We start from the raw sequence: 27781 nt of genomic DNA, 5'->3' as shown, positions 1-27781 counted from the left end.
GAGGGCAGCATGATGATCATTTTTTTCAGAAAGATGACCCTCAGACCTGGAAAAACAAATTAATAAGAAAGCAGCAGCTCTGAAGAAGAACAGGCTCACTGGCCAGGAATCCAGGACAGGGTTGTTAACTGCAGAGAACAGAAGCCGCTGTGGATGGCTGGAGCAGAAAGGCAATCAATTAGTGGGTAGCGGGAGTTCACAGGATCTCTGGAGACAAGGGACCAGCCTCTGAGACTAGGCAGCCAGGAGCACAGCTCAGCAGTGAGGGGTGTGCCTGATGGAATCCCACAGTCCCGGCTCCTCCCACTGACAATGCCCAGAAGCCAGGATCCCTCGGCCAGTGCCAAGAATCAGGCAGCACCAGTTCGATTGTGGACAGTGGGCAGCTTCCCTTGTTCTCTGCTACCTGCTCACACCTGCCCTGTGAGCCCAAGACCTGCAGATGCACCTGGCAGGGAGGGCACTGCACGATCATGTGCCTAAGCAAGTGCCTAGGAGTCTAGTAAGATGGGTTTTCTGACCTCCTCCTTGGAAGGGGGGGGGGGCCTAGTATGGAAAATGACTGAAGCATAAGAAGGGCATGGGGGCTGCCACAAGAAACAGATGTCCATTTAGTGCCAGGTAAGAAATTGCGGAGCCTCTGAACAAAGGCAGTGCTGGCAGAGTTGGGGCTGAGGGATCGGAATGCAGACCCCAAGAAGCTGGGTCAGCAGAATCTGGTCCCTTTTGAGATGGAAGGAGGGGGTAGGAAAGGGCAGCATGGAGACTCCCAAGTGCATAAATCAAGAGCAAACCACCCACATCTGGAAGGAGGTGTGCACAGATAAGAATTCCTAAACCTGCATCTGGAAGCAGATGGTTCTTATCTAGATGATTGGCCTGATCTGAATACCCTGCTGACAGTTATGTGCCCCTAAATATCCATCTACCCAGGAAAACAACAGCCAAGGTCAACAGCACCTTCTCAGGTACCCAGTAGGGTACAGAGCATAAGGTTAGCGGCAAGTCTTTTTTTTTTTTTTTTTTGTCTTTTTGCTATTTCTTGGGCCGCTCCCGCGGCATATGGAGGTTCCCAGGCTAGGGGTCCAATCGGAGCTGTAGCCACCAGCCTACGCCAGAGCCACAGCAACGCAGGATCCGAACCGCGTCTGCAACCTACACCACAGCTCACGGCAACGCCGGACCGTTAACCCACTGAGCAAGGGCAGGGATCGAACCCGCAACCTCATGGTTCCTAGTCGGATTCGTTAACCACTGCGCCACGACGGGAACTCCGAGCGGCAAGTCTTTAGATAAAAGCTTACCGGTTACACAAACTGTGCTTTTTATATTTTGATGGAAATAACTTTAAAATATACACTTCACTGTCCTGTTAATGAAAGTATTCCTATAAGTTGTACCTAGTTTACTTTTGTTAATGAGTAGAGCTGATCCTTGCAAACACTGGGGACTTTACTGAGCTGTGGTTACTGGATCTGGAGGGCTGGCTCAGTGCCTTAAGGAGAGAATGCTTACTTTTCATGCATCATGGTGCCATGAGGAGAAGGGAGCTTCACTCCCATTTGAAGGGATTTTAAGACAACCTCAAGTTTGCTGGTCCACTAGACTCACAAGACTCAATGCAAGTTGAGGGGAAAGGTTAGCAAAAAAGTGCAGAGCAGCAGGAAGAAGATGTGTATCCGGTGGGGTCCAGAGAACAGGCACAAGCTTCTGAGCTTTCCCCCTTCAGGGACACTCAAGATGTGCCTTCTGCTTATAAATAAACTACAGAAACATATGTGAAATGTCTTTCCTCAGGGAAAACAATTGGCGTCTTGGGGTCCAGGGATTTTACAGAAGGCTGGTCACACAGGCACATCCTGTTACAATCAGTCGCGGTAACCAAGACACAGGACCCCAACAACGAAATCAAGAACATATCATCAGTCTTTGACATGTGTGCAGTCCTGACAAGCTGATGTGGCCTGGCCCACTTCTCAGACACACAAAACGAGTCATCAACCACCTACGTAAAGAACTTTCCTAATGCCACATTCCGGGTATCGAGCCAGTAGTGAGTCCAGGCGCCCTTGGAGACATGTAAAGACTGAACAGCTAGATCTGCTGTGCTCTCTCCTCACACTCCATCCCCTGACTCCTGGTCAAGGTCACAAATATTTGGTCTCTTTCATTTTTCCTCCTATTTTTTTCTAGGGGGAGGGGGGAAGGAATCTTTTTCTCTCTGGAAACTCATAGAAATGATTTTATTTTGAATGTCATGAAATGCCAAGGTATTTCAGTCTTTTCTTTTCTGCTGTTTATCACCTCTGCTGAGGGTTTTCTTCTTCATACGTTTTGTGTTTGCTGTGTTACCATACCCTCCTTTATCTCTGGACAGATATTATCAAACTTGGACTGCCTGTGGCTCGACTTGCTTTCTTTACATGGGTTTCTGCTCCAGCTGCTGGGGGGTGGCAGCCCTAGCAGCTCTAGCTCACCTCTTCATTGGCTACTGTCTCAGGGAGCTCAGGCCTCCATAACAGGTACCACAGACTGGGTAGCTCAAACAACAGACATTTATTTTCTCACAGTTCTGGAAGTGGAAGTCCAAGATCAGGTTGCCAGCACAGTCAAGTTCTGGTGAAAGCTCTCTTCCTGCCTGCCAGATAGCCACCTTCTTGCTGTGTCCTGGTATGGAGCAGGGAAAGAGATGGGAGTCGGAGAGGGGGCAGAAAGAGAGCGGGGGAGGTCCTCTGGCATCTCTTCTTATGAAAGTAATAATGCCATCACGAGGGCCCCAGGCTTGTGGCTTCATCGAAGCCTAATTACCTCCCAAAGGCCCTGTCTCCAAATACTGTCACGTTGGGGCTCAGGCTTCAGTAGCGTATAGAGTGCCTCCGAGCACAACCTGGACTAGGCTTCCTGGAACCTCCCTCTGGACTCTGCTCCTTGCCATGAGCCCCCAGTGCATGGGGAACGGGGTGTGCAGGGGCCACCTACTCCACCCACACCATTTGTTACCTATGTGTCATCTCCTCTGGGCATCAGGGCCCACCTCCCACAGGCACCATGTGGCTCTGCTGCTTCTCTGTCCTGGGTGCCGAAGGGTGAAGGCATGGTGGGTGCAGCTGCGGACCTAGGCGAGGACAGCCTTGGAACCTCCGTGTGACACTGGCCACCTGCCCCCTCCCAGCACTGTCACTTGATGCCCGTGGCTATCTCAGTTTCATGGCAGCTGTCCAGTCCACACACTTTTTGTGGTGCTGCTCCCCAACCTCAGACAAGGCCAGGACCTTCCTCCTACCAGTCTTCCAGAAGCTTCCCTACGAACAGGGCATGTTGCAGGTCATGACACAAAGACTCTCAAATTCTTCAAGAGGGCTCTCCACTCAAAGAAAGAAATCACACCACTTTCATTCAGAAAGACACCAACTGGACTTTTACTGCCCAGGGCAACTAGCTCCTGAGAAAGACAACCCATTTTTCAAGACATCTTAGAAATCATAAATGACTTTCCTTAAAATCAAGCATTCGCTAAACCTGGGGATTTTAATGGGTTGTTTGGTTTTTGGCCACCCCATAGCACATGGAGTTCCCAGACCAGGAATCAGATCTGAGCGGCAGCTGTGACCTACTGTGACACCAGATTCTTAACCCATTGTGCCTGGCCAGGGACCAAACCTGCAACTCAGTGTTCCAGAGACACTGCCAATTTCTTTGCACCACAGCAGGAACTCCTGGGGATCTTAGAAGATTCATTTGTTACTGGTGATATTTCAGTAGTAACAGGAAACAGGGTAGACTGCATACAGTTAAAAACCTCCATGCAAGCATAAGCACTGAGGAGAAAAAGACTGTTTTCTAGAAGCACCTGAGGTGCCACCATCAGGGGCACCTCATACTTCCTTAAGGCTCAGACTTTGTCAGCCTGTGAGGGAAGTTGGGCGGGGGGGGCACTTCATCTCTCCTTCCTCATAAGCTTCCATTGGGAGGGTCTACCCTCCCTCCTCCCCCACTCACTCAGCCCTGGATGCATGCCAGGGTCTCTGGGAATGGGGTTGGACACCAGCGTGTATTAAAAGTCCCCCAGGAGAGTCTGACGTGCAGCTGAAGACAAGAATCCCCAGGCTATGCTCTTAAGACAAAGGAAGGACTCACAGTGGAATCGCAGTTATTAGCTGTTGGGAAGAACAGGCCCATAAAATCTAAAACGGACAAAATTAAAAAGAAAATTTTAACTTGCCCTGCTTTTCCCCTGGGAAGGGTGGCCTTCTCTCCTGAATTCAACAAGGTCTTCTGACAGAGGGGTCTCCCCAGAGCCATGTGAAGGGTTCCCTCCTGGGTTTGGAGTCAGCCTCTGGTGCAACCTGTGAATCTGCATTTCTGACTACTCCCCCTTGACGCTGATGCTGCTGGTCTCTGGAACCCACGTTGAGTAGCAAAGCGCTAGATGGCGTCACAGCCCAGAACATAAAATGCAGCCCAGGCTGTTCTCCACCTGATAAACAGTATTCCTCCCTGGCAGGACTCCCAGGGCAAGACCGTCCTTCCAGAGCTTCCAGATGTGGGCGTGCTGCTCTGAGGTCCTTAGGTAACTGTTTACCCCAAGTTCTAGGGAATTAATGGCACTCATGAGAATATCAGAGCACCATTACCCTAGAATTTTGAAAACTCACCCAAACTGCACAATGTCAGGTCTTGAGCTAATACAAAGCAATTCCCAGAGACTTCCAAACTCCCTCTGTCTCTCTCTCCATCTCTGTCTCTGCCTCTCTCTCCTCTGCTCCTCCTTTTACTCTCCATCTCTCTGTCTCCCTCACTTCCCCCCTCTGGCTTTCTGCCTCTCTCTTTCTCCATCTCTCTGTCTCTCCCTTTATCTCTCCTCCCTGTCTCTGGCTTTGTCTCTCCATCTCCCTCCGTCTCTTCACATGGACTGTGGCCATATGCTGCCACCCCTGGGCCTGCCCTCTTCAGTCTCCTCCCCTAAGATGCTCAGGAGAATGTGGGCACCAGGAACATGGTCCAAGTCAACCAGCAAGCCTCCAGGTGGACCCCAAAGACCTGCAGCCGATGTGCCCAGGTCCAGGGCACCACAGCCAGCAGGAGGTGGACCCTGCACTGCTGCCTCTCCCCCCAGGCAGTCACAGAACCACAGAGCTCACTAAGGAGGCCCACACATGGGGAGTAAACCCAGGACATAAGCTTGTCTCTCCCAGCATATAGCAGGTGCTCACATAACACCTGTTTAACACTGAGGCTTGGGACACCTTCCCAGATAGTCTCTGTGGTACAAGGATTTCTGAGAGCTTGAGGACCAGCCCCTCGGCTCAGCCTCCTGCAACCTCCTACATGGCCACCTTCCATTGCCCCCCCCAACCCTCCAGCATGTGTGTCCAGATAATCTGAGCCTTTCCCTTGTATTTAAGACAGGACATCCAATAAAGACAGAGTCCAAGAGAAGATGATTGTTTGGCCCCCCACAGAGCTCAGGAGGTTGGGCCACAGTCAAGCCTCCCTCTCCACGTGCAGCCTTTTTCTGGCCCCACCCTTGATCCACACAACCTTGTGCAAAGTCCTCACCCATTCAGCTCCACCCTTCACAGGCGGGGTCTTCACAGCAGGACATAATGCGGGGGCTTCTTCCCCAAGCCCCGCTCACAGCCCCAAATCCTTCACTCCCAGAATCACACACAGACACGCATCCAGCAGAATTAAGCACAAAGGCTCCCGGGCACAGACTTACAAACCAAGGCCTTCGCTTCCTGGAGGAGATTGCTTGTCTGCTTCCTGGGTCACACGTGAAAGAGTCACTCTAGGCGAGCTGGTTGCTGGAAGGTGCGGTCTGGTGCCGCACTGAGTCACAACTTACGAGTGTGGCGCACAGCTGCCAAGGAGGAAACCTGTGTTCGCCTGGACAGAGAGTCCCCGGGGAAGCCGGCCAATCTTGCTCCACCTTCCGCATCCCTTGCCCGAAATCCCGGAGGACCCCCCTCAGCCGGCGGACCCGCGCTCCCCTGACCCGGGAGGGGCTGGTGCAGACCCTTCCAGGCGCCGGCGGCCAGGCACTCTCCTGCCCTGGGAGGGAATATTGACGACCTGTCCAGGTGTACCCGGGTGCGACGAGCACGTGTGGTGCGGTCACGGTCAGAAAGGGAGGGCCGTGACCTCGGAGCTGGCAACCTTCGGGCGAGACCCAGCGGAGCAGGCGGGCTCCGGAGGGAGGCCCAGCTTACTGGCGCTGGGCGGCGCCCCCAGCCTGCGCCCTTGTGTGCTGCCACCTACGGGCACCATGCTGTCCACCGGGGGCCAGTACGCCGTGAAGAAGAGGAGAAAACCGGTGCGGAAGAGGTATGTGGGGCAGAGGGGACGGGAGGGGGCAGCGAAGCCCGGGGGGACTGGTTGGGTGCGGGAGTGGGGGTGGGGTTCTGAGTCCTCTCGCAGCCCCCAGCTCCGCACTCTGCGCGTCCTCCGCGGGTTGAGAGCCGACTTTATCTGCCTGGGGAGGACAGATTTCATTTTAGAGTCCCTGCTCCCACCCCTGACACCCCTGCTGGGTTTTTGACGGTAAGGTCAAAGTGCAATTTGGGACACTTGTTTCTGGGAAGCACCGGGTCTCCATATTAGTGACCTGTGCCTTCCCGCCGGCCCCCGGCTCCAGGGCTGAGTTTGCTGGGCGCGCGCATCAGCAGGTGGCGGGTCCTGAGTCACAGCGGGACTGGAAGGGAGAGGCTTCCGGGATGGGCCACCCAACCCGGTTACAGAGCGGGTGCCGAGCCCCGCGGGGTGAGAACCCCCACGGGTGTGCGTCCTGCCCCGACTGACCAGACAGGGTCCCTTCTAGGCTCTTCAGTCTGGAGCGGCAGCTCTGTGGGGCGACGGGGCTCTGGCAGGGAGGACAATGGCTCGAAGGTCCGGTGGAGCAGACTCTCCGAGGGCTTCCCGAGGCCCCGAGCGCTGGGATGACCCAGGAAGCGGGGCTGGTCCGGGGCGCTGCAGAAAACCGAGCGGCGGCGGCCGGGGCACCGGGAATCTTCCAAGCGACCTGAGATGCTCACCCGGCTGGCGCAAGGTTCCCAATGCCAGAGGCTCATCCATGTCTGAGAAATTTCCAAAAGCTCTGGAGACAAACTATTCTAGGTCCCTTTAATTTTTAAATACCAAAAAAAAAAAAAAAATGCCATGAGAGAAGCAAGGTACAAAAGGGAAACTGTCCTATGAGTCCATGTATATGAAGCGTCTATCTACGAAAAGCAGATGGGAACGGCGGCCAGGAGCGACTGCCAATGCTAAGGGATTTCTTTGGGGGCTGAAAAAGATCTGGAACTGGACAGTGGTGATGGTGACACAACATCCTGAGTATACTTAATGCCACTGAATGGTACACTTTAAAATGGTTAAAATGTAGCATTTACCTTATGTGTGTTTTACCACAATTAAAAAAAAAAATAGGGGGTTCCCCTTGGGGCTCAGCGGTAAGGAACTCAACTAGTATCCGTGAGGATTCAGGTTCCATCCCTGGGTGCGATCAGTGGGTTAAGAATCCTGCGTCGCCGTGACTGTGGCTGTGGTGTAGACTGCTCCAATTAGACTCTCAGCCTGGGAATTTCCATATGCTGCAGGTGCAGCCCTAAAAAGCAAAATGAAATAAATAAAATGAAATAAAATAAAATAAAATACAACCATGCAACTTCTCCATGGGAGCACGTGTATCCCAGACCAAGCTTATCAGAAGTTCCCTTTTCAGGGCAGCAAACCAGTAAGCATTGGTTAATTGGAAAATGTGCTCAAAATGGTGGGGTCTCTAAGAGTGCTGCAAATATCTTACATATTTTAAGTGAAAGAGTCAACATATATCAACTTGCCAGTCTCGTAATGCTGGTACACTTTATTGCACAAGTCATTTCCACAAGGTACTGTCTACAATTTAAAGAGCTTGTGACACTATACAGATATTAAACAACTTTCTCCCAGGTTTTACAGGAATGCCTGGTCCAACAGAAATTTTTTTTTTTCCCAACAAATGTCCATTGATGCTTTTCAAAGCACCAGTATTGTTTCCTTAAAAACTGTGCTTTTGGAGTTCCCATTATGGCTCAGTGGTTAACGGACCTGACTGGTAACCATGAGGCTGAGGATTTGATCTCTGGCCTTGCTTAGTGGGCTAAGGCATTGCTGTGAGCTGTGGTGCAGGTCACAGACACAGCTTGGATCCCGCGTGTCTGTGGCTATGGCGTAGACCAGTGGCTACAGCTCCGATTCAACCCCTAGCCTGGGAACTTCCATATGCCAAAAAAAAAAAAAAAAAAAAGACAGAAACAAAAACCTGTGCTTTTGTTTCCTTGATGATTATTGACAAGATCTGACATGACACAGTCTTGGGACTTTAAGCAGTGATTCTCCATTAGCACAGAGCTCACCTTGTGGGAGCAAAGCTTCAGGCACCTGCGCCCCCCTGCCCGCAGCGCTGTGGTGTGGGCATGTTAGATTTTCGGAGCGACAGAACAGCACTGTACATGGGGGAACAGAGTTAGGTGGTTGCCAGTTAAAAGTCCTCTACTGGAATAACATCCTTCTTGTTTGCAAAAACCCTACACTCTTGCTTTCAGAATCATTTGAAATGTATTAATGTACTTGGTCCTCAGGCAACCCAGGAGGAAGCATGATTCCCTATTACCACTTGGGAAATATTGTGCACCAGGCTGCGTGGTGAGGGGGCTGCCTCCTTGCCTACCACCTCACTTGGACCCAGCCTCTTCTGCAGCCCCTTTGTGTGGCTTGTTGAAGAGGCTGAGATCCTGCCAGCAGGCTGGGGCAGACCTATCGGGATACATCTTCCGGACAGCAGGCTGCACTTTAGAGGATGGAGGGCAGAGTACCGAGCCCCCTCCCCACTGCCTTGGCCAGCTGGTCCGCCCCAGAAACTGGGGCGCAGCCGATGGAAGTGATCGGCACCAGCCTGAGTGGCCTTGCCCACAGCCAGTTGTCCTGTGTCATATATGTGGCGCCACAATGCAGAACCTGGGCCTACTGTGAGTGGCTTACTACACATTAGTCTCTGTCTTCCATCACTGTATTATGTAGAAATGTACACAGTTTTACTTCACATTTGAAAGAACTAGGGCCCTGGGTCATGGGTGGATTCACTTGTTAAATCTGCATAAACTTTGAATTTGAGCCCTGGGGAGAGCAGGGTGCAGCCGCCAACACCTGGTCCGATATTGTGTGTTCAAGATGCCCCAGAGACACTATGGCCCCATTCCGTCCGTCTGGAGGTGCTGGTGATCAGAACCTCCTCCTCGGTCTGCCTTTCAAATCTGTGGGGGGACCCTGGGCCCGAGCACGGAGAGCCCTCTGTCTCTGAGACACATACCCCCAGGTGAGAAGTATTGGCAGCCTCAGCTCGGGAGCTACTGATTTTATTTTATTTTTTGTCTTTTTTTTTTTTTTTTTTTCAGGTCTGCACCCGCGGCATATGGAAGTTCCCAGGCTAGGGTCCAATCAGAGCTGCAGCTGCCAATCTGTGCCAGAGCCACATCAGATCCAAACCATATCTGTGAACCACACCACAGCTCATGGCAACACTGGATCCTTAACCCGCTGAGGGAGGCCAGGAATCAAACCTGCATCCTCATGGATACTAGTCAGGTTCATTACCACTGATCCACGACAGGAACTTCAAGGAGCTACTGATTTTACTGAGTCTTCCCTTCAGCTTAGGAACAAAAGGCGAGGGATGTGGTCCAGGTGGGAAGAGCCCCTGTGAGTGGGGCTCCCTGGGGATGCACCCCTTGATGTAGAAGTACCCCTGCCCAGGCTAAGAACTGCTGACATCACAAGGGCTTTGAAGACTGGTCCTCACGCCAGCCTGTGCCTTTCTGGGCTCTCCGCCATATGCCTTCTTCCCTTGTCCACTGGCTCTCTGCCAGGCCTTTGTCTTCCCACCAGAACTCCTCTGCTGATCCATCTCCTGAGGTGGCATTCCAGCCCTCCTTCACTGGAAGGGTCCTGGAGGCCTCCACCACCTGCAGAGAGGCCCTCCTTTCCTTGCACTCTGAGGGAACAGGACTCACCACCCCACAGAGTCACAGAGCCTTCACCCCCATCGCTGCCACCTACTTAGGTGCTGGACCACTTCCTGCCCCTCTGGCTGCTCGGTCCTGGCTATGTGACACTGCCTACCCTGTTCACCCATGATCTCTGACCACCAGAATGGCCCTGCCCAGTTCGTCCCCCTCCCTTCCAGGCCCAGGGGCTCCCTGATTTCCCTGCACCCCACCTTTCTCACCTTCACTGGTCTCCTTGCCTTGCTCTCCTCTCCAGCCCAGCCCAGGCTCCAAAATGCTGTGTGCACCCCACAGACCTCCCACCAGACTCGTGGGCAGAGATCGGCCCCATCCCTCTGCCTGGACACCCTCCCATGGCCAGAGTCTCTGGGGTCCTGCCCACCTTCCATGTCTGTGGCTGACCAGGGGACCCCCTTCTCTGCTCAGCCCCTCCTCAGAGTGTCCTGAGCTCCTGGGCCAGGGATGGTGGCTCTTCCATCTCTGTCCCAGGCTCTTGCACTGTGCTCTACTGTTTGCTGTACTTAGCTGGAGTTCCAAAATCTGGGACCAGCTAACAAATCCCTCTCAGTTAGACAACCATTAAGGGAAAGTGGTGCCAGCTGAATTCGTGATCACCAGAAGTTTAAGATCTTTCAGGTCTCTACAGTGATGTGGGTGTGTGTGTGTGTGTGTGTGTGTGTGTGTGTGTGTGTGTGGTCAAGCCTCGGTTTAAACCCCACATCTGTCCTGACCTTTGCCCCCCACCCCACCCCACTGCAAGGCCTCCCTCCCCAGTTGGTGTCCTGGAGCTCACCGTCAGCTTCAGGGCTGTTCTCTGGGGCCCTACTCTGCCCCCACCACTGTCAGAGTCACCTGCACTTCGGTCCTCTGAGCCCCTCCCAGACCCGCCGGTCCTCGCACACACTCCACACCCACCTCTAGGGGGCAGCAAACAGCAGTGTAGTCGTCAAAGATGCCCTTGATCGTCTCTGTGGACGTCATAACTTTCCAGCTGAGGACGCCTGATTTTTCGCATCGGAGGGAACCCAGCACTTTCAAATTGCTGGTGAGGGCACAGGATGGGCGAAAAGGTGAGGTAAGGAACCAAGCCGTTCCCTTTAACACATATGGATCAGGTAAATTGACCCAGTGTGTCACAATGTCTTCTTATGATTTGTGGCTTGTTTTTCAACTCTCTTCATAGTATTTCTGTGAACAGAAGTTCTTCATTTAAATCTTTTTGAAGGCATCAATCTGTTCCTTTGTGGTTAGAGGTTTTTTTCTCTTGCCTAAAATGTCTGTCACCACTATGACGTCATAAAGTGTGCCCTCTGCTTTCTGAAAGCTTCATAATTTGTCATTCACATTTTAAGCCTGTGGTCCACCTTGAGCTATTTTAGGATGTGGTAGGGGGTGCCCCCTTAGAGACTTTTCCTATGTGAAATGCCAGTTATGCCAGCACAGTGGTTAACAGGTCCAGTTCCCCCTGCCCTTCCCAGTTCCCCTTGAGTCGGGTTTCCTTCTCGGTGCCGGCTCCAGGCTGAGCCTCTGCCCTCCCCCACCTCCACCCCACCTGAGTGGCGCCAGCTTTGCTTTCCTCGTGTTTCTTCCTCTCCAGGTATGTCTGACTCCTTTGCACCTCAGCTCACCCACATCGACATGAGAATCACCTTGCTAAGTTCCACCAAGGCACACTAAACAGAAACAAACGAGACACCTCTGGGGAGAAGCTCTTTGGGGAAATGGGCGTCTTTACTCTGCAGACCTTCCTGTGACCAGACTCGGTCTCTCCGTGTGGTGGGACCTTTTTAAATGACTCTTTTTGAATTTTATAAATTTCTCTGTACAGATCTTGCATATCATGACATGTACTCCTAAACAGGTTTTTATTTTATAGGGGTTTTTTGGTAAGATTTTTTTTCTATTATAGTTGATTTACATTGTTCTGTTAATTTCTGCTGTACAGCAAAGTGACCCAGTCTCTCTCTCTCTCTCTCTCTCACACACAGACACACACACATACACATTCTTTTTCTCACATTATCTTCCATCATGTACCATCACAAGTGACTAGAAATAGTTCCCCATGCTATACAACAGGATCTCATCCTCTCCAAATGCAATAGCTTTTGTATCTACTAACTCCAAACTCCCAGTCTATCCCATTCCCTCCCCCTTCCCCTCCCCCGGCAACCACAAGTCTGTTTTCCATGTCCATGAGTTTGTTTCTTTTCTGCAGAAAAGTTCATCTGTGCTGTATATTAGAATCCACATATAAGTGATATCATGTGGTATTTGTCTTTCTCTTTCTGACTTACTTCACTTAGAACGAGAGTCTCTAATGCCATCCATGTTGCTGCAAATGGCCTTATTTTTATGGCTGAGTAGTGTTCCATTGTATATATGTACCACATCTTCTTAATCCATTCTTCTGTCAATGGACATTCAGGTTGTTTCCATGTCTTGGCTATTGTGAATAGCAGTGCAATGAACATACAAGTGCATGTATCTTTTTCAGTGAAAGTTTTGTCTGGATGTGTGCCCAGGAGTGGGATGGCTGAGTAATGTGGTAGTTCTATATTTAGTTTTCTGAGGTACCTCCATACTGTTTTCCACAGTGGTTGTACCAATTTACATCCCACCAACAGTGAAGGAGGGTACCCTTTTCTCCACGCCCTCTCCAGAATTTGTTACTTTAAACTTGCTACTAATGGACATTCTGACCAGTGTGAGGTGGTACCCCATTGTAGTTTTGATTTGCATTTGTCTGATAATGAGTGATGTTGAGCGTTTTTTCATGTGCCTATTGGCCATCTGTATATCTTCTTTGGAGAAATGTCTATTTAGGTTCTCTGCCCACTTTTCCATTGGGTTTCTTTGGTTGTTGTTTTTTTGTGTGTATTTGCTGTTGAGGTGTGTAAGTTGTTTGTACATTTTATTTATTTTTTAAATTATTTTTAATAGTTATTTCCCCAATACAATTTTTTTTCCTACTATACAGCACGGTGACCCAGTCACATTCTATTTTTTTATATTATTATGCTCCATCATAAGTGACTGGGCATAGTTCCCAGAGCTACACAGGGCATAGTTCCCATTGCTAATCCATTCCAAAGGCAAAAGTTTGTCTATTAACCCCAAGCTGCCCAACCACCCCACTCCCTCCCCCTCCCCCTTGGCAACCACAATTCTATTCTCCAAGTCCATGATTTTCTTTTCTGTGGAAAGGTTCATTTGTGCCATGTATTGGATTCCAGATATAAGTGATGTCATATGGTATTTGTCTTTCTCTTTCTGACTTACTTCACTTAGGATGAGAGTCTCTAGTTCCATCCATGTTGCTTCAAATGGCATTATGTCATCCTTTTTTAAGGCTGAGTAGTATTCCATTGTGTGTATATACCACTTCTTCCTAATCCAATCATCTGTCAATGGACATTTGGGTTGTTTCCATGTCTTGGCTATTGTGAATAGAGCTGCAATGAACATGCAGGTGCATGTGTCTTTTTTAAGGAAAGTTTTGTCCAGATATATGCCCAAGAGTGGGATTGCTGGGTCATATGGTAGTTCTATGTGTAGATTTCTAAGGTACCTCCATACTGTTCTCCATAGTGGTTGTACCAGCTTACATTCCTACCAGCAGTGCAGGAGGGTTCCCTTTTCTCCACACCCCCTCCAGCATTTGTTATTTGTGGACTTATTAATGATGGCCATTCTGACTGGTGTGAGGTGGTATCTCATGGTAGTTTTCATTTGCGTTTCTCTAATAATCAGTGATGTTGAGCATTTTTTCAAGTACTTGTTGGCCATCCGTATATCCTCCTTGGAGAAATGTCTATTCAGGTCTTTTGCCCACTTTCCCATTGGGTGATTGGCTTTTTTGCCATTGAGTTGCATAAGTCGCTTGTATATCCTGGAGGTTAAGCCCTTGTCCATTGCATCGTTTGAAACTATTTTCTCCCATTCTGTAAGTTGTCTTTTTGGTTTCTTTTTGGTTTCCTTTGCTGGGCAAAAGCTTGTCAGTTTGATTAGGTCCCATTGGTTTATTTTTGCTCTTATTTCTGTTGCCTTGGGAGAATGACCTGAGAAAATATTCATGAGGTTGATGTCAGAGAATGTTTTGCCTATGTTCTCTTCCAGGAGGTTGATGGTGTCCTGTCGTATATTTAAGTCTTTCAGCCATTTTGAGTTTATGTTTGTGCACGGTGTGAGGGTGTGTTCTAATTTCATTGCTTTGCATGCAGCTGTCCAGGTTTCCCAGCAATGCTTGCTGAATAGACTTTCTTTTTCCCATTTTATGCTCTTGCCTCCCTTGTCAAAGATTAATTGACCATTAGTGTCAGGGTTTATTTCTGGGTTCTCTATTCTGTTCCATTGGTCTGTATGTTAGTTGTGGCACCAGTACCACACTGTCTTGATGACTGTGACTTTGTAATATTGCTTGAGGTCTGGGAGAGTGATGCCTCCTGCTTGGTTTTGTTTCTCAGGATTGCTTTAGCAATTCTGGGTCTTTTGTGGTTCCATATAAATTTTTGGATTGTTTCTTCTAGTTCTGTGAGAAATGTCTTGGGTAATTTGATAGGGATTGCGTTGACTCTGTAGATTGCTTTGGGTGGTATGGCCATTTTTACAAGATTAGTTTTTCCAACCCAGGAGCATGGAATATCTTTACATCTTCTTTAATTTCCTTTATTAGTGCCTTATAGTTCTCGTCATATAAGTCCTTTACCTCCTTGGTCAAGTATATGCCCAGGTATTTGATTTTTGGGGGTGCTATTTTAAAAGGTATTGTATTTTTGTGTTTCTTTTCTAATATTTCATTGTTTGTATACAGAAATGCAACTGATTTCTGAATGTTAATCTTATATTCTCCACTTTGCTGAGTTTGTTGATCAGTTCAGTTAGGTTTTGGGTTGAGTCCTTAGGGTTTTCCATGTATAGTATCATGTCATCTGCATGCAGTGACAGTTTTACCTCTTCTCTTCCCATTTGGATTCATTTTATTTCTTTTGTTTGTATGATTGCTGTCGCCAGGACTTCCAGCACTATGTTGAATAACAGTGGTGAGAGTGGACATCCTTGTCTTGTTCCAGATTTTAGTGGAAAGGCTTTCAGCTTTTCTCCATTGAGTGTTATATTTGCTGTGGGTTTGTCATAAGTGGCTTTGATTATGTTAAGGTATGTTCCTGCTATAGCCACTTTGGTAAGAGTTTTGATAGTGAATGCATGTTGGACTTTGCATCTATTGAGATGATCATGTGGTCTTTGACTTTTCTTTTGTTAATGTGGTATATGACATTGTTGACCTGCACATGTTGAACCATCCTTGTGCACCTGGGATAATCCCACCTGGTGGTGGTATATGATGTTTTTCATATATTGTTGGATTCGGATGGCTGAAATTTTGTTGAGAATTTTTGTGTCTATATTCATCAAAGATATTGGCCTATGGTTTTTTTTTTTTTTTTTGGTGGTATCTTTGTCTGGTTTTGGAATGAGGGTGTTGGTGGCATCATAGAATGTCTTTGGGAGTGTTCCTTCTCCCTCAACCTTTTGAAAAAGTTTAAGGAGGATGGGTATAAGTTCTTCTTTGTATGTTTGGTAGAATTCACCTATGAAGCCATCTGGTCCTGGGCTTTTATTTTTAAGGAGTGTTTTTATGACGTATTCAATTTCACTTCTGGTGATCAGTCTGTTCAGTTGATCTATTTCTTCTTGATTCAGTTTTGGCAGGCTGTAAGTCTCTAGAAAGTTGTCCATTTCTTCCAGGTTGTCAAATGTGTTGGCATACAACTGTTCATAGTATTCTCTCATGGTTTTTGTATTTCTGTGGTATCCATTGTGACTTCTTCTTTTTCATTTCTGATTTTGTTTATTTGGGTTTTTTCTCTCCTCTTCTTGGTGAGTCTGGCCAGAGGTTTGTCCATTTTGTTTACCATTTCAAAGAGGCAGCTCTTGGTTTTATTGATTTCTTCAATTGTTTTTTGAATCTCTATTTTATTGATTTCCTCTTTGATCTTTATGAGTTCCTTCCTTCTGCTGAGTTTAGGTTTGGTTTGTTCTTTTTCTAATTCATTTAGGTGGTGGGTTAAGTTGTAGATTTGAGATTTTTCTTCTTTTTTGAGGAAGGTCTGTATTACTGTGAATTTCTCTCTGAGCACTGCTTTTGCAGCATCCCATAGATTTTAAGTGGATGTGTCTTCATTGTCATTTGTCTTGAGGTATTTTTTAATTTTCTTCTTGATTTCCTTATTGACCCATTGGTTTATTAGTAGCACGTTGTTTAGTCTCCATGTAGTTAGTTTTTTCTCATTTCTTTTCCTGTGGTTGAATTCTAGTTTCATGCCATTGTGGTCAGAGAAGATACTTGAAATAATTTCTATATTCTTAAATTTGTTGAGGTTAGCTTTGTGCCCCTCTATGTGATCAATTCTTGTGAATGTTCCATGTGCACTTGATAACTTGATAAGATGTATATTCTAATTTTTTTAGGTGTAATTTCCTGAAAAATGTCAGTTAAGTCTAACTTTTCTACTGTTTCCTTTAGGATCTCTGTTGCCTTATTGATTTTCTGTCTAGAGGATCTGTCCATTGCTGTGAGTGGGGCGTTAAAGTCTCCTACTATGATTGTATTCCCATCCATTTCTCCTTTTATGTCTGTTAGTATTTGTTGTAGGTATCTGGGTGCTCCTATATTAGGGACATATATATTGACGATTGTAATGTCCTCTTCTTGAATGGATCCTTTAACCATTAAATAGTGTCCATCTTTGTCTTTCTTTATGGCCTTCATTTTAAAGGCTATTTTGTCTGATATGAGTATTGCAACTCCTGCTTTCCTGTCTTGTCCATTGGTATGAAATATCTTTTCCCATCCCTTCACTTTCTATCTGTATGTGTCCTTTGCCCTAAGGTGAGTTTCTTATAGGCAGCAGATTGAAGGTTTTTGCTTTTTTATCCAACCTGCCACTCTGTGTCTTTTGATTGGAGCATTTGGTCCATTGACATTGAAAGTGATTATTGATAGATACATATTTATTGCCATTTTAAACCTTGTTTTCCAGTTGATTCTGTTTCTCCTTTGTTCCTTTCTTTTTCTGGTTGGATGATTTCCTTTTCTTTTATGCTTGTTGTCATCTTCTTTTTGGTTTTCGTGGATGTAGTATTTGGTTTTGATTTGTGGTTGCCCTGTTTTTCAAGTATGTTAACCTCTTCCTGTATCTGCTTGCTTTAGCCTGATAGTCATATAAGCTCTAACACATTCTTTAAAAAAACAGTCTAGATTTTCTTATTTTCCTTCCCCACATTTGATGATTTTGAAGTCCTTTTTTTTTAACATCTTCATATTTGTCCTTTTGCTGTTCCTTGTGTTTATTGTTGCTTTTACAATAGGGTTTTTTTTTCTTTTAGATCTGTATACTGGCTTATTTCAGTGATTGCTTTCCAACTGTTATTTCCTACATCCTATTCCTTCTTACTTCTTTTTTATTTAGAGGAGCCCTTTCAGCATTTCTTTTAGAATGGGTTTAGTATTGCTGTACTCTTTTAGCTTTGTTTGTTGGGGAAATTCTTTATTTCTCCTTCTATTTTAAATGATATTCTTGCTGTGTAGAGTATTCTAGGCTGCAAATTTTTCCCTTTTAAAACTTTGGATATATCTTGCCACTGTTTTCTGGCCTGTAGTGTTTCTTTAGAGAAATCAGCTGGTAGTCTTATGGGAGATCCCTTATAATTAACTCTTTGTTTTTCTCTTACTGCCTTTAGAATCCTCTCTTTAACTTTTGCCATTTTTCTTGTAATATGTCTTGGTGTGAGCCCGTTTGGTCAACTTGTTTGGGGCCCTCCGTGCTTTCTGTATCTTGGTATCTGTTTCTTTTCAATTTGGAAAGTTTTCAGCCATAATTTTTTCAAATATATTTTCAATCCCCTTTTCTTTTTCTTCTCCTTCTGTAACCCTTATTATGAATAGATCAGACCACTTTGTATTATCCCATAGATCTCTCATATTGTTTTCATGTTTTTTCACTTGGTTTTCTGTCTGATGTCCCGACTGGGTGATTTCTATTATTCTACCTTCCAAGTCACTAATTCATTCCTCTGCATCATCCATTCTGCTCTTCAGTGACTTTAAGTCAGCTTGCATCTCTGAAAATGAATTTTCAAATTTTTCTTGGCTCTTCCTTATATATTCTAGTTCCTTTCCAAAGTAATCTGCATTAGTGTTCATATCCACTTTTAATTCCTTCAAGTTTTATCTTAATTCCTTCAGTATTTTCACTATCTCCTTTTTGGACTCGGTGTCTTTTTAGAATCCAGAGTTCTATTGCATTATTTGCTCCTTTAGGAGAATTCTCCTGTTCTCTTAACTGGGAATGGTTCATGAGCTTCTTCATTTTGCTTATATTTTCTTATTCTGTGAGTTTAGTGAAAACAACTACTGTAGTCTTGGAGGGCTATTTATATGCATGAGTTCCCCTGGGTATTTTGTGAGAGCTTATTACTTTTTATTTCTAGGGTGTGTATGTGCTTCCAGGGAGATGGAGGCAATTGGCAGGGCTAATAGCTAGTGCCTGGTTGCTGGACACTTGGCAGCAGCAAGGACCCATGAGAAGGTGGTGCAGGCTGCTCCTAGTTACAGGGGCCTTGGAAGTGATAGTAATCAGGCAGGTGTAGGTGGTGCCTGGAGCATTTGGCAGTGGCAGCTGCAGGGTGGGTGTGTTCCCAGAGAGGTGAGAGCCACAACGGGTGGTGCTTGCTCGCAGTGCCCTCTTCTTTGCCCACCAATGAGGTGCCTGGGGCTGCAGGTGGTACCTGTTCACAGCCCCTACTGGTCGCAGGCCATGCCTACCTCTGGTGTCTGAGATGACTGCTGCAGTTTGCCACCTGTCCATCATGCAAGAGGTGCCATATTGCACTTAGCCCCCCACTGCCCTAGCCCAAGCAAGAGGTGCCTGGCCACAACTAGCCCACACAGGAGGCGACCTGTCACCCATAGCCTGTGCAAGTGGTACCTTGCCATCTGTAGCCTGCACCAGAGATCCCCCACCCTCTGAGATTCCATACATGTGAGGGAAATATATTCCTATGGAAGGTCTGCCCTTCCTCCTCTTGCCCTCCCCAAAAATGGTGCCTTGCTTATTCTGAGGGCCCAGACCTCCTCCCGGTTTCCCTCTGCTGTGGCATTCTGCACCCCGGCTTATGGCACACCGCTCCCCAGCCCATAGCACACTGCTCTTTAGCCCCTCAGGGTGTCTCCAAACAGCGAACAGCAGTCCTCTCCCCAGAACTGTCCTCTGGAGCCTGAGTCTCAGTGCCCAGCCCCCACTGAGCATCTCAGGCTGTGGTGTCCAGGGTGGTGGTACAGATGGTCTGTGTGGCTGTCACTTCTCAGTCCAGCTGTTTTGCCCTTCTCAGTCCAGCTGTTGCACTTTTCTCTGTGACTTTGAGGTCCTCCATCTCTGCTGACTTCCCTGTGGGTTAGGTAGCTCCCCAGGGTGTGGATTCCTTTCCTCTTTAACAGCTCCCTCTCAGGGGTGCTAGTCCCATCCTGATTCCTTTTCTCTCTCTCTCTTTTTTTTCTACCCAATTCTGTGGAGGGTTTGTTGCCTCTTTGGAGGTTTAAGGTCTTCTGCCAGCATTCAGTAGATGTTCCATGTGAATTATTCTAAATGTAGTTGGGGGTTTTTTAATGTGTTTGTGGAAGAAGGTAAGCGCCACATCTTACTCCCCTGCCATCTTGATTCTTCTCCTATTTTATGGTATTTTATATGCTATTTTCTCGTTGATTATTGCTGCCATCTCAGAATGCATTTATTCTGTTAGTATTGATTATTTAACCCAGAAATTTAATTAAACTCTGTTATTAATCTACAAATACACTTATGTTTCAGTTTGCTGGGCCTGTCTGGAAGTACTGCAGCCTGGGCAGCTTACACAGTTTATTCTCTCAGAGTCTGGAGGACAAGATGCCCAAGTTGGCAGGTGATTTCTTCCAAGGCTCCTCCACTGGGCTTTAGGTGCCACCTTTGTGCTGTGCCTGCCTATGGTCTTTCCTCTGTGCAAGCACATCTCTGGTGTATCTTTGTATGTCCAAATTTCCTCTCCTAAAGACATCAATCAGGTTGGACTAGGGTCTGCTCTGAACTCATTTTAGCTTACTCACCTCCCTAAATCATCACCCAATACAGGCACATTCTGAGGTGTTGAGGGTTAGGGCTTCAGTGTATAGATTTGGGGGAGGGGCACCGTTCCGCCCATAAAAACCTACAGATCTTCCGTGGAGGGCAGTTTCCCAAAGCACAGCTCCACAACAGCAACGCTATCACCTGGGAACCTGTTAGAAGCACAGGTTCTCCAGCCCCACCCAGACCTACCAAAGTGTGGGGCAGGGCCACTTGCCCTGCAGGTGACATTTGAGCACTGCCCATGGGCCAAAATATAATCTGCTTTAAGAGCTGATTTTTCTTTTTCAACTCAGTCATTGTCATTTTGTCATATTAATGTTTTTCTTCCCACAGTGAACTGGCTATGTCTTTCAGTGCAATGCTGAGACAGGTGGTAATGGCAGGCATTCTTGTGCTCAGGTGTCACAGGGTCTGATTTTAGTATTTTATCACTAATAGTGCCTTTTGCTATAAGTTTTTTGAAACTGCCTTTTGCAGTGAGGGTTTCCTATATATTCCAACTTGTCTAAAACTATTTTTTATAACTAAAGGATGTCACATTTTATCAAACACTTTCCTTCATCTATTGAGATAAATGTATTTTTCTTTTAGCTTTTCAATGTAGTGAATTACAGTAATGTTCCAATACTGAGCCAAATTGAATCCTGAGATAAGCTCAACCCGATCACAGCACACTATTTTTTCATATATTTCTGCTTTTAACTTTTGATTCAATATCTCTGTTTGTGAGTGAGAGTTACCTACACTTTTTGTTTCTTGAACTGTTCTGGTTAATTTTGGGGGTGAAGTTTATGCCAGCCTCAGAAAAATTATTTGGGGATAGTTATCCTTTTCTATTCTCTGTATAAACTTGGAACTTGATTCCTTAGATAGTTGACAGAAATCACCTGTGAAAATCTAAGCCTAGGAATTCTTTGTGGGAAGAATGTTTTGTGGAAAAACATTTTTCTTTCCTTCTAGGGCTGCACATGCGGCATATGGAAGTTCCCACAGCTAGGGATAGAATCAGAGCTGCAGCTCCAGCCTATGCCACAGCCATAACAGTGCCAGATCTGAGCTGCATCGGTGACCCACACCACAGCTTGTGGTAAAATGGAACCCTTAACCCACTGAGCAAGGCCACAGATCAAACCTACATCCTCACAGACACTGTGTTGGGTTCTTAACCTGCTTAGCCACAGCAGGAACTCCAAGAGGGAAAACATTTTTAAATGTTTTCTTATTTATTATTTTTATTGAGATATGTTTTACCTATAGAGAAATTGTCAGATCATAAGTTAACCATGAAATAAGTTTAATGAAAGTGTATCAAAATACAGAACATTTCTTTCACCCCAAAAAGTTCTACCTGCCCTGACACAGCTGCCCAGAGCAGCCTCTGATCTCACACTAGGATTAGGTTATTCCCAACCTAGAACTTTCTAGAAGTAGAATCATACAGTGTGCACTTTTTTCATCTGGCTTCTTTAGCAATTTAGTTTCATCCATGTTGCTGCATGTGTAGTTGGTTTGCTCCTTTCCGTGGTCAAGTATTTTATTTTATGAATGTCTGGAGAGTTTTTAAATCTATTCATCTGTATGTGGACATCTGGGCTGATTCCAGTTTGGGGCCATTATAAATAAAGTGCTGTAAGTATTCCTGTACAAAGCTTATGTGGACACATGCTTTCATTTCATTCCAATAAGTACCCAGAAATGTAATTGCTAGGCCAAATTTAACATTTCAAGAAACTGTGAAATAGTTTTCCAATGAATGAGAGTTCCAGTCCATTTAGGGAGTGACCATGATGGCCGAGTAGGAAGACCCTGAGCTCACCTCCTCCCAGGGGCACACCAAAGTTACAGCTGTTTATAGTGCAACTTTAGATGAGAAGGGCCTGGGAAAGATCTTCCACAACTAAAGATATAAAGAAGGAAGCACAAGCTGGGAGGGGCAGAGTGCTATAGTCAAGTCCCACAAGCCCAGGTGGGACCACAAACAGGAGGATGATCACGGTTGCAGAGTTTCTCCCCAAGGAGCAAGGGGTCCAAGCCCCATATCAGGTTCCCCACCCAAGGGCTCCTGCACCAGGTAGATGAGTCCCCAGAAGTCTGGCTTTGAAGGCCGGCGGGGCTTACTTTTGGGAGAGACAGAAGGCTGTGGGAAATAGAGACTCCACTCTTAAAGGGCACACAAGATCCTGCACACTCCAGGACCCCGGCAGAAGCAGTGAAGAAGCCTAGGTCAGACCCACGTGGTGATCATGGAGAGTCTCTGAAGAGGCAGGAGGCAACTGAGCTCACTCTGAGGACATAGACCGTGGTGGCAACCAGTTTGGGGAACTCCTTCTACCTCCTGGACACTGGTGCTGGCAGGTGCCATGGTGGAATCCTCCCTCTAGCTTATTAGTGCTGGTTCCCAGCCCTGCCTACCAGTCTGCTGGCACCAATACTGAGACACCTCAGGCCAAGCAGCTGGCCAGGCAGGGACACAGCTCTACTCATGAGCAGGCACACTGCCTTAAGACCCCCTCAGCCCACAGTGTGCCAACCACATTGGCTTCACACAGCCTTCACACCAGTGTGCCAGCACCAGCCCCAGGACCTCCTGGACCCATACCTGCCAATGGGCTGACACCAACTCCTGCAGCCAGAATCCCCAGGACCTGGTTCCTCATACCAGTGGGCCAGCACCAGCCCCAGGACTCAGCATCAACCACCAGTGGGGAGCACCAGCTCCAGGAACACTGTGGCTCAGGAACCTACTGTGTCAGACACTGCCCACCCACCAGCATGCCAACATCAGCTCTGGGGTACTTTGGGCCCTCAGCCAGCTGCCATAGGATCTGGCATCACCCAACAAAAACTTTGCCACCCCAGAACCTAAAGCCAGCCTTGTCAAGAACCAGCCTGGCCCAGCAGGGGACCACTAGACCCAGGAATCACAGAACCCAGCCCCACCTGCCAGGAAGTCAGCACCTAACCCTATGCAACCAGCTCTCCCATTACCCAGCCCCACCCTCGGTGGCTGGCAGCCTCAACAAAAGGCAGGGCCTAGAAACCAACCCAAACTAGGGCCAACCAATCATACCAGACCCCCTATGTAGTCAGACCACCACAACAGAAGGACCCATGCAACCCTTAGTGGGGACCCCGAGGCATATAGCACTGCTAGGAAGCATAGGACGTGTCCTACAAAAGGCCACTTCTCCAAAGTCAAGAAACATAATCAGCTTACCAAATACAGAGAGTCGAAAACATGAGGTAACAGAGGGATATGTTCCAAGTAAAAGAACCAGATAAAATCCCAGAAGAAGAACTTGGCCTTGTAAGCTTCTGGACCTGGAAACAATCATCTGTGTTTTGCTCTGAGCTTTGGATGGTGAAGGTGGAGTGGAAGTGAAATGGAGATAAACAAACTACCCAATAAAGTGTTCAAGGTGATGCTGATAAAGATGAGCAGAGAATTTGGGAGAAGAATGGATGAACAGGGTAGAAGTTAGAATTTTTTAACAAAAGGCTAGAAATATAAACGAGAAACAAACAGAAATGAAGAATGCAATATCTGAAATTAAAAATGCACTAGAAGGAATCAACAGTAGATTAGATGATACAGAAGAACAGATCAGTGACTGGAAACAGAGCAATAGAAATCACTGAAGCTGAACAGACAAAAAGAATAAAAGGAGAAGAGGACAGTTTAAGAGGCCTCTGGGACAACATCAAGCATATGAACATTCACATTATAGGAGTCAAAGAAAGAGAAGAGAGAGGAAGGAGCAGAGAATGTATTTGAAGACATAATAGCTGGAAACTTCTGGGAAAGGAAACAGACATCCAAGTTCAAGAAGCTCAGAAAGTCACAAGCAGGATCAACCCAGAGGACCAGGCCAAGGTATGCTGCACCTAAAATGGCAAAATTAAAGATGAAGAGAATGTTAAAAGCAGCAAGTAGGAGTTCCCGTTGTGACCCAGTGGTAACAAATCCAACGGGTGTCCATGAGGATGCGGATTCAATCCCTGGCCTCGCCCAGTGGGTTAAGGATCCAACATTGCCATGAGCTGTGATGTAGGCTCAGATCTGGCATGGCTGTGGCTGTGGTGGAGGCCAGTGGCTACAGCTCTGATTTGACCTCTAGCCTGGGATTTCCGTCCGCCGTGGGTGTGGCCCTAAAAAGACAAAAAAGAAGAAGAAGAAAAGAAAAGCAACAAATAACATACAAGGGAGTCCCCATAAGGCTGTCAGCTGACTTTTCAGCTGCAATCCTGCTAACAAAGAGGGAGTGGCACAATATAGTTAAAGTGATGAAAGAGGAAAACCTACATCAGTACTCCACCTGTCAAGGCTCTCAAGGGTCTCATTAGATTTGATGGAGATCAAAAGTTTCGCAGACAAACAAAAGCGAAAAAAAGTTTAGAGCCAGCTTTACAGGAAATGCTAAAGGGACTTCTCCAAGCAGAAAAGGCCACAACTAGAAGTAGGGAAATTACAAAAGGAAAAATCTCTTTGGTGAAGGAAAATGTGCGGTAAAGGCGGGAAACCAGCTGGATATGAAGCTGGTGGGAAAGTTAAGAGTCAAAAGGAGTAAGACCACCTTATTCAGAATAAGCCGCTAAGGAATGCTTCGACGTCTGTCCTTCTCCTTTCCTTCCTTTGGATTTCGAAGTGTTAGTATCTCTGTCTCTCCTTTTGTGGCTCAGCAGCTGTGCTGTGCTTTCCCAGTGATTGCTGTGAGGTTTACAGTGTAAATCTTCTTACTAAATACCTTCAGAGAGTTACTCTACCACTTTGTGAATGTTGTAGGCCCCTCGCGGCCGTGTTCTTCCATTTCCCATCCCATTCTTTGTGCTGCTATTTTCATACATTTTGCTGTTTCCACACATGCAACACTATAATCATTCTTTACGCAGTCAAATAGCTTTCAAGTAAATTAAAACAACTAAGTTTGTTTGGCATTTACCCTCATTTTTGTCATTGTAGCTTTGTTTGTTCTTTCATGAAGATCCACATTTCTTTTGCCTCTCTTTTTTTTTTTTTTTTTTTTCTCATTTTTGGGCCACGCCTGCAGCGTAATTGGAGCTGCAGCTGCCAGCTTACCACACAGCGCTGCGGTCTTTGTACTGTTGCAGCTTTTGGCAACAATCCTTAACACACTGAGTGAGGCCAGGGATCAAACCCGCATCCTCATGGGTACTAGTCAGATTCTTAACCCACTGAGCCACAACAGGATCTCCCATAGGGTCCACATTCTGTCTAGTTCCATTTTCCTTCAGCTTAAAGAACCTTTTTAAATACTTACTGCAGCTCAGACTTTCTGTAGACACATTCTCTAAATTTTTGTTTGTCTAAGAGTGTCATTACTTTGCCCTCATTGTTTTCTTTTCCTTTTTTTTTTTCTTTTTTTTTTTTCTTTTTTTTTTCCTTTAGGGCTGCAAGTTCCCAGGCTAGGAGTCAAATCAGATCTGTAGCTGTCAGCCTACACCACAGCCACAGCAATGCCAGATCAGAGCCGAGTCTGCAACCTACACCACAGCCCATGGCAATGCTGGTCCTTAACTGAGTGAGGCCAGGGATCAAACCAATATCCTCATGGATACTAGTTGAATTCTTAACCTGCTGAGCCACAATGGGAACTCCTGCCCTCATTTTTCAAGAATCTTTTCTCCATATTGAAATCCTGGGTTAAGCTTCCCTCTTTTGGGACACTGTCTTTTGGCACCCACCCTTTCTGACGGGAGCTCAGCATTCATTCTATCCTTACTCATCTGTATGAAATTCCTCTGGCTGCCTCTAAGGTCTTCCTCTCCAACACTGGCTTTCAGAATTCGATTATGATGTACTTTGGTCGTGTGTGTGCGTGTGTGTGTGTGTGTGTGTGTGTGTGTGTGTGTAGAAAAAGGAAGTGTACACCCAGATTAATATATTTTGGGTATATGTTCATCTGTGGGGGCTCAATTATTAATAAATTATAATTTCTAAGTGGAGTTTCAGTCTTTTCTGTGTTAATTGTTGTATAGAGATTTCCTAATTTAAAAATCGCATATGTATGCAAGTGCATCAGGCCAGGGGAGGGAGGGACAATAAGCCCCTGGGTCCCTGTGCTGTGAGGGCCATCAGGTCTAACCTTCATGCATAGTGTGAAGCAGCCCCATCTGTGCCTGGGGCCACAGCCGTGAGGATGGTGGGGGCAGAGCCACAGTGGGGCTTCATGGATGAGCACAACTTGAAACTGTACACAACAGCTTCTGCCTCAGAACACCAAGAGTTTGAGCTGCACTGAGCCTGGCCCAGTGTTGGGGCCCCTGAGTGATACTGCAGAGGAGGTGATATTGAGAGTGAAATGGCAGAGGAGGGTGGGACAATGATCACTTTTCTTTTTCCCCTAAGTCCTAAGCTTCTGCCTCCAGAGGGAGCCAAGTCCAACCCTTCCAAACGGCACCGGGACCGCCTCAATCAAGAGCTGAGCAAACTCAGCCGCTTGCTGCCCTTCCCCGAGGACGTGCGGGCCCGACTTGACAAGCTCTCCATCCTCAGGCTAATCGTGGGCTACCTGAAGGTGAAGAGCTACTTCACAGGTAAGTGGCAGCTGTGGTTCAAAACCAAGGTGTGGGAGGAGACAGCAGGCACTAGCACTTGGGGTTAGCCTTCTGTGCAGGCAAAAGCCACATCATTGCCTTTGGATCTTGGGCAGAGGTGGAAGGCACCATGCCCAAGGCAGGTGTGATCAGTGAATCAGAACACAGGTGCATCAGTGCCCCATGTGATGTGCCAGTCTTGGGCTCCACGTCACCTCTCCTGCTGCCCATGGAAGGAGGGCTCCCTAGTGCCCCGCCTGGCTGTCCTCTGCAGAACAGCCTGAGTAGATGCCTATAGCCAACTGCCCAAATCCTTTCCTTCCTTTGCTTTGTCATTTCTTATGAGATCCAAGTGCCCCTCCACCTTGTAGAACTTTGGCTCAGAACGAAGGGCCTGTTTTTCTGAACCTAAGAGAGGAACCAGGACATTTTTTCTTGTCTTCTGGAAAACTTACTCTTCTAAAATTCCCCCTCATGTCATGGGCACAGGGCTTCCTGGTCCCACTCACTTCGCTGCATTGTTGCTGAAAGATAAGTGAAAGATAAGGGTGATGCTGACGAGGGCAGAGGAGGTCGTGGCTCCTGTGTCCTCTGGAGAATGTATCCCCCTCGTACCTTGCAAGCCAAGCTCTGGGTGAATGAACAGAGGAAGTCTAGGCTGGACAGTATGTTACAAATTGTTACAGCTGCTCAAAAAAAACCTCAGAAACTCACTGGATCCAATTGACCTTGATAATACCCTGAGAATTACAAAACTTTGCCCTGAATGCGATGATAACTATTTAATCATGTGCGTTATGATGTGGCGTGTCCACACCATGGCGAGCACACTTGAGGTGGTAGCCAAGGGCTGCGGCAGGGGTGCGCAGTGACTGCTAACAAGGTGCAGGGTTTTACTTTGGGGTTCTGTCAAGGTCTTACAACTAAATAGAGGTGACGGTTGCACAGCATTGTGAATGTGCTAAACGCCACCAAATTGCTCAGCTTAAATTGGTCTGTTTCATCTTATGCGCATTCCAC

At 47.0% G+C, this 27781-nt stretch overlaps 1 protein-coding gene across 6 annotated transcripts in view; it reads left to right on the top strand.

Moving 5' to 3' along the window:
* Positions 1–5667: 5667 nt before the first annotated feature.
* LOC110259168 (aryl hydrocarbon receptor-like) overlaps positions 5668–27781 on the top strand; it is a 70700-nt gene continuing 48586 nt past the window's right edge. For 3 of the 6 annotated variants that reach the window (XR_014825312.1, XM_084992450.1, XM_021082498.2), the window contains exons 1-2: positions 5715–6327; positions 26574–26761. Coding sequence is in view for 2 of the 6 variants with exons in the window: in XM_084992450.1 (XP_084848576.1) it covers positions 6269–6327; positions 26574–26761 (247 nt within the window). In the remaining 4 variants the exon portion in view is untranslated. Of the gene's footprint in view, positions 6328–11385; positions 11641–19912; positions 20004–26573; positions 26762–27781 lie in introns of those variants that run through there. The other 3 variants (XM_084992451.1, XR_014825311.1, XM_084992452.1) reach the window with 3 other exon arrangements.

This window comes from Sus scrofa, chromosome 13 (genome assembly GCF_054392235.1).
Source record: "Sus scrofa isolate SSC_HxYL_T2T_F1_AM1 chromosome 13, Sscrofa_HxYL_maternal_Yorkshire_Landrace_v2.0, whole genome shotgun sequence".
Lineage (NCBI taxonomy): Eukaryota > Metazoa > Chordata > Mammalia > Artiodactyla > Suidae > Sus > Sus scrofa.
This window is presented reverse-complemented; position numbering and strand designations above follow the sequence as displayed.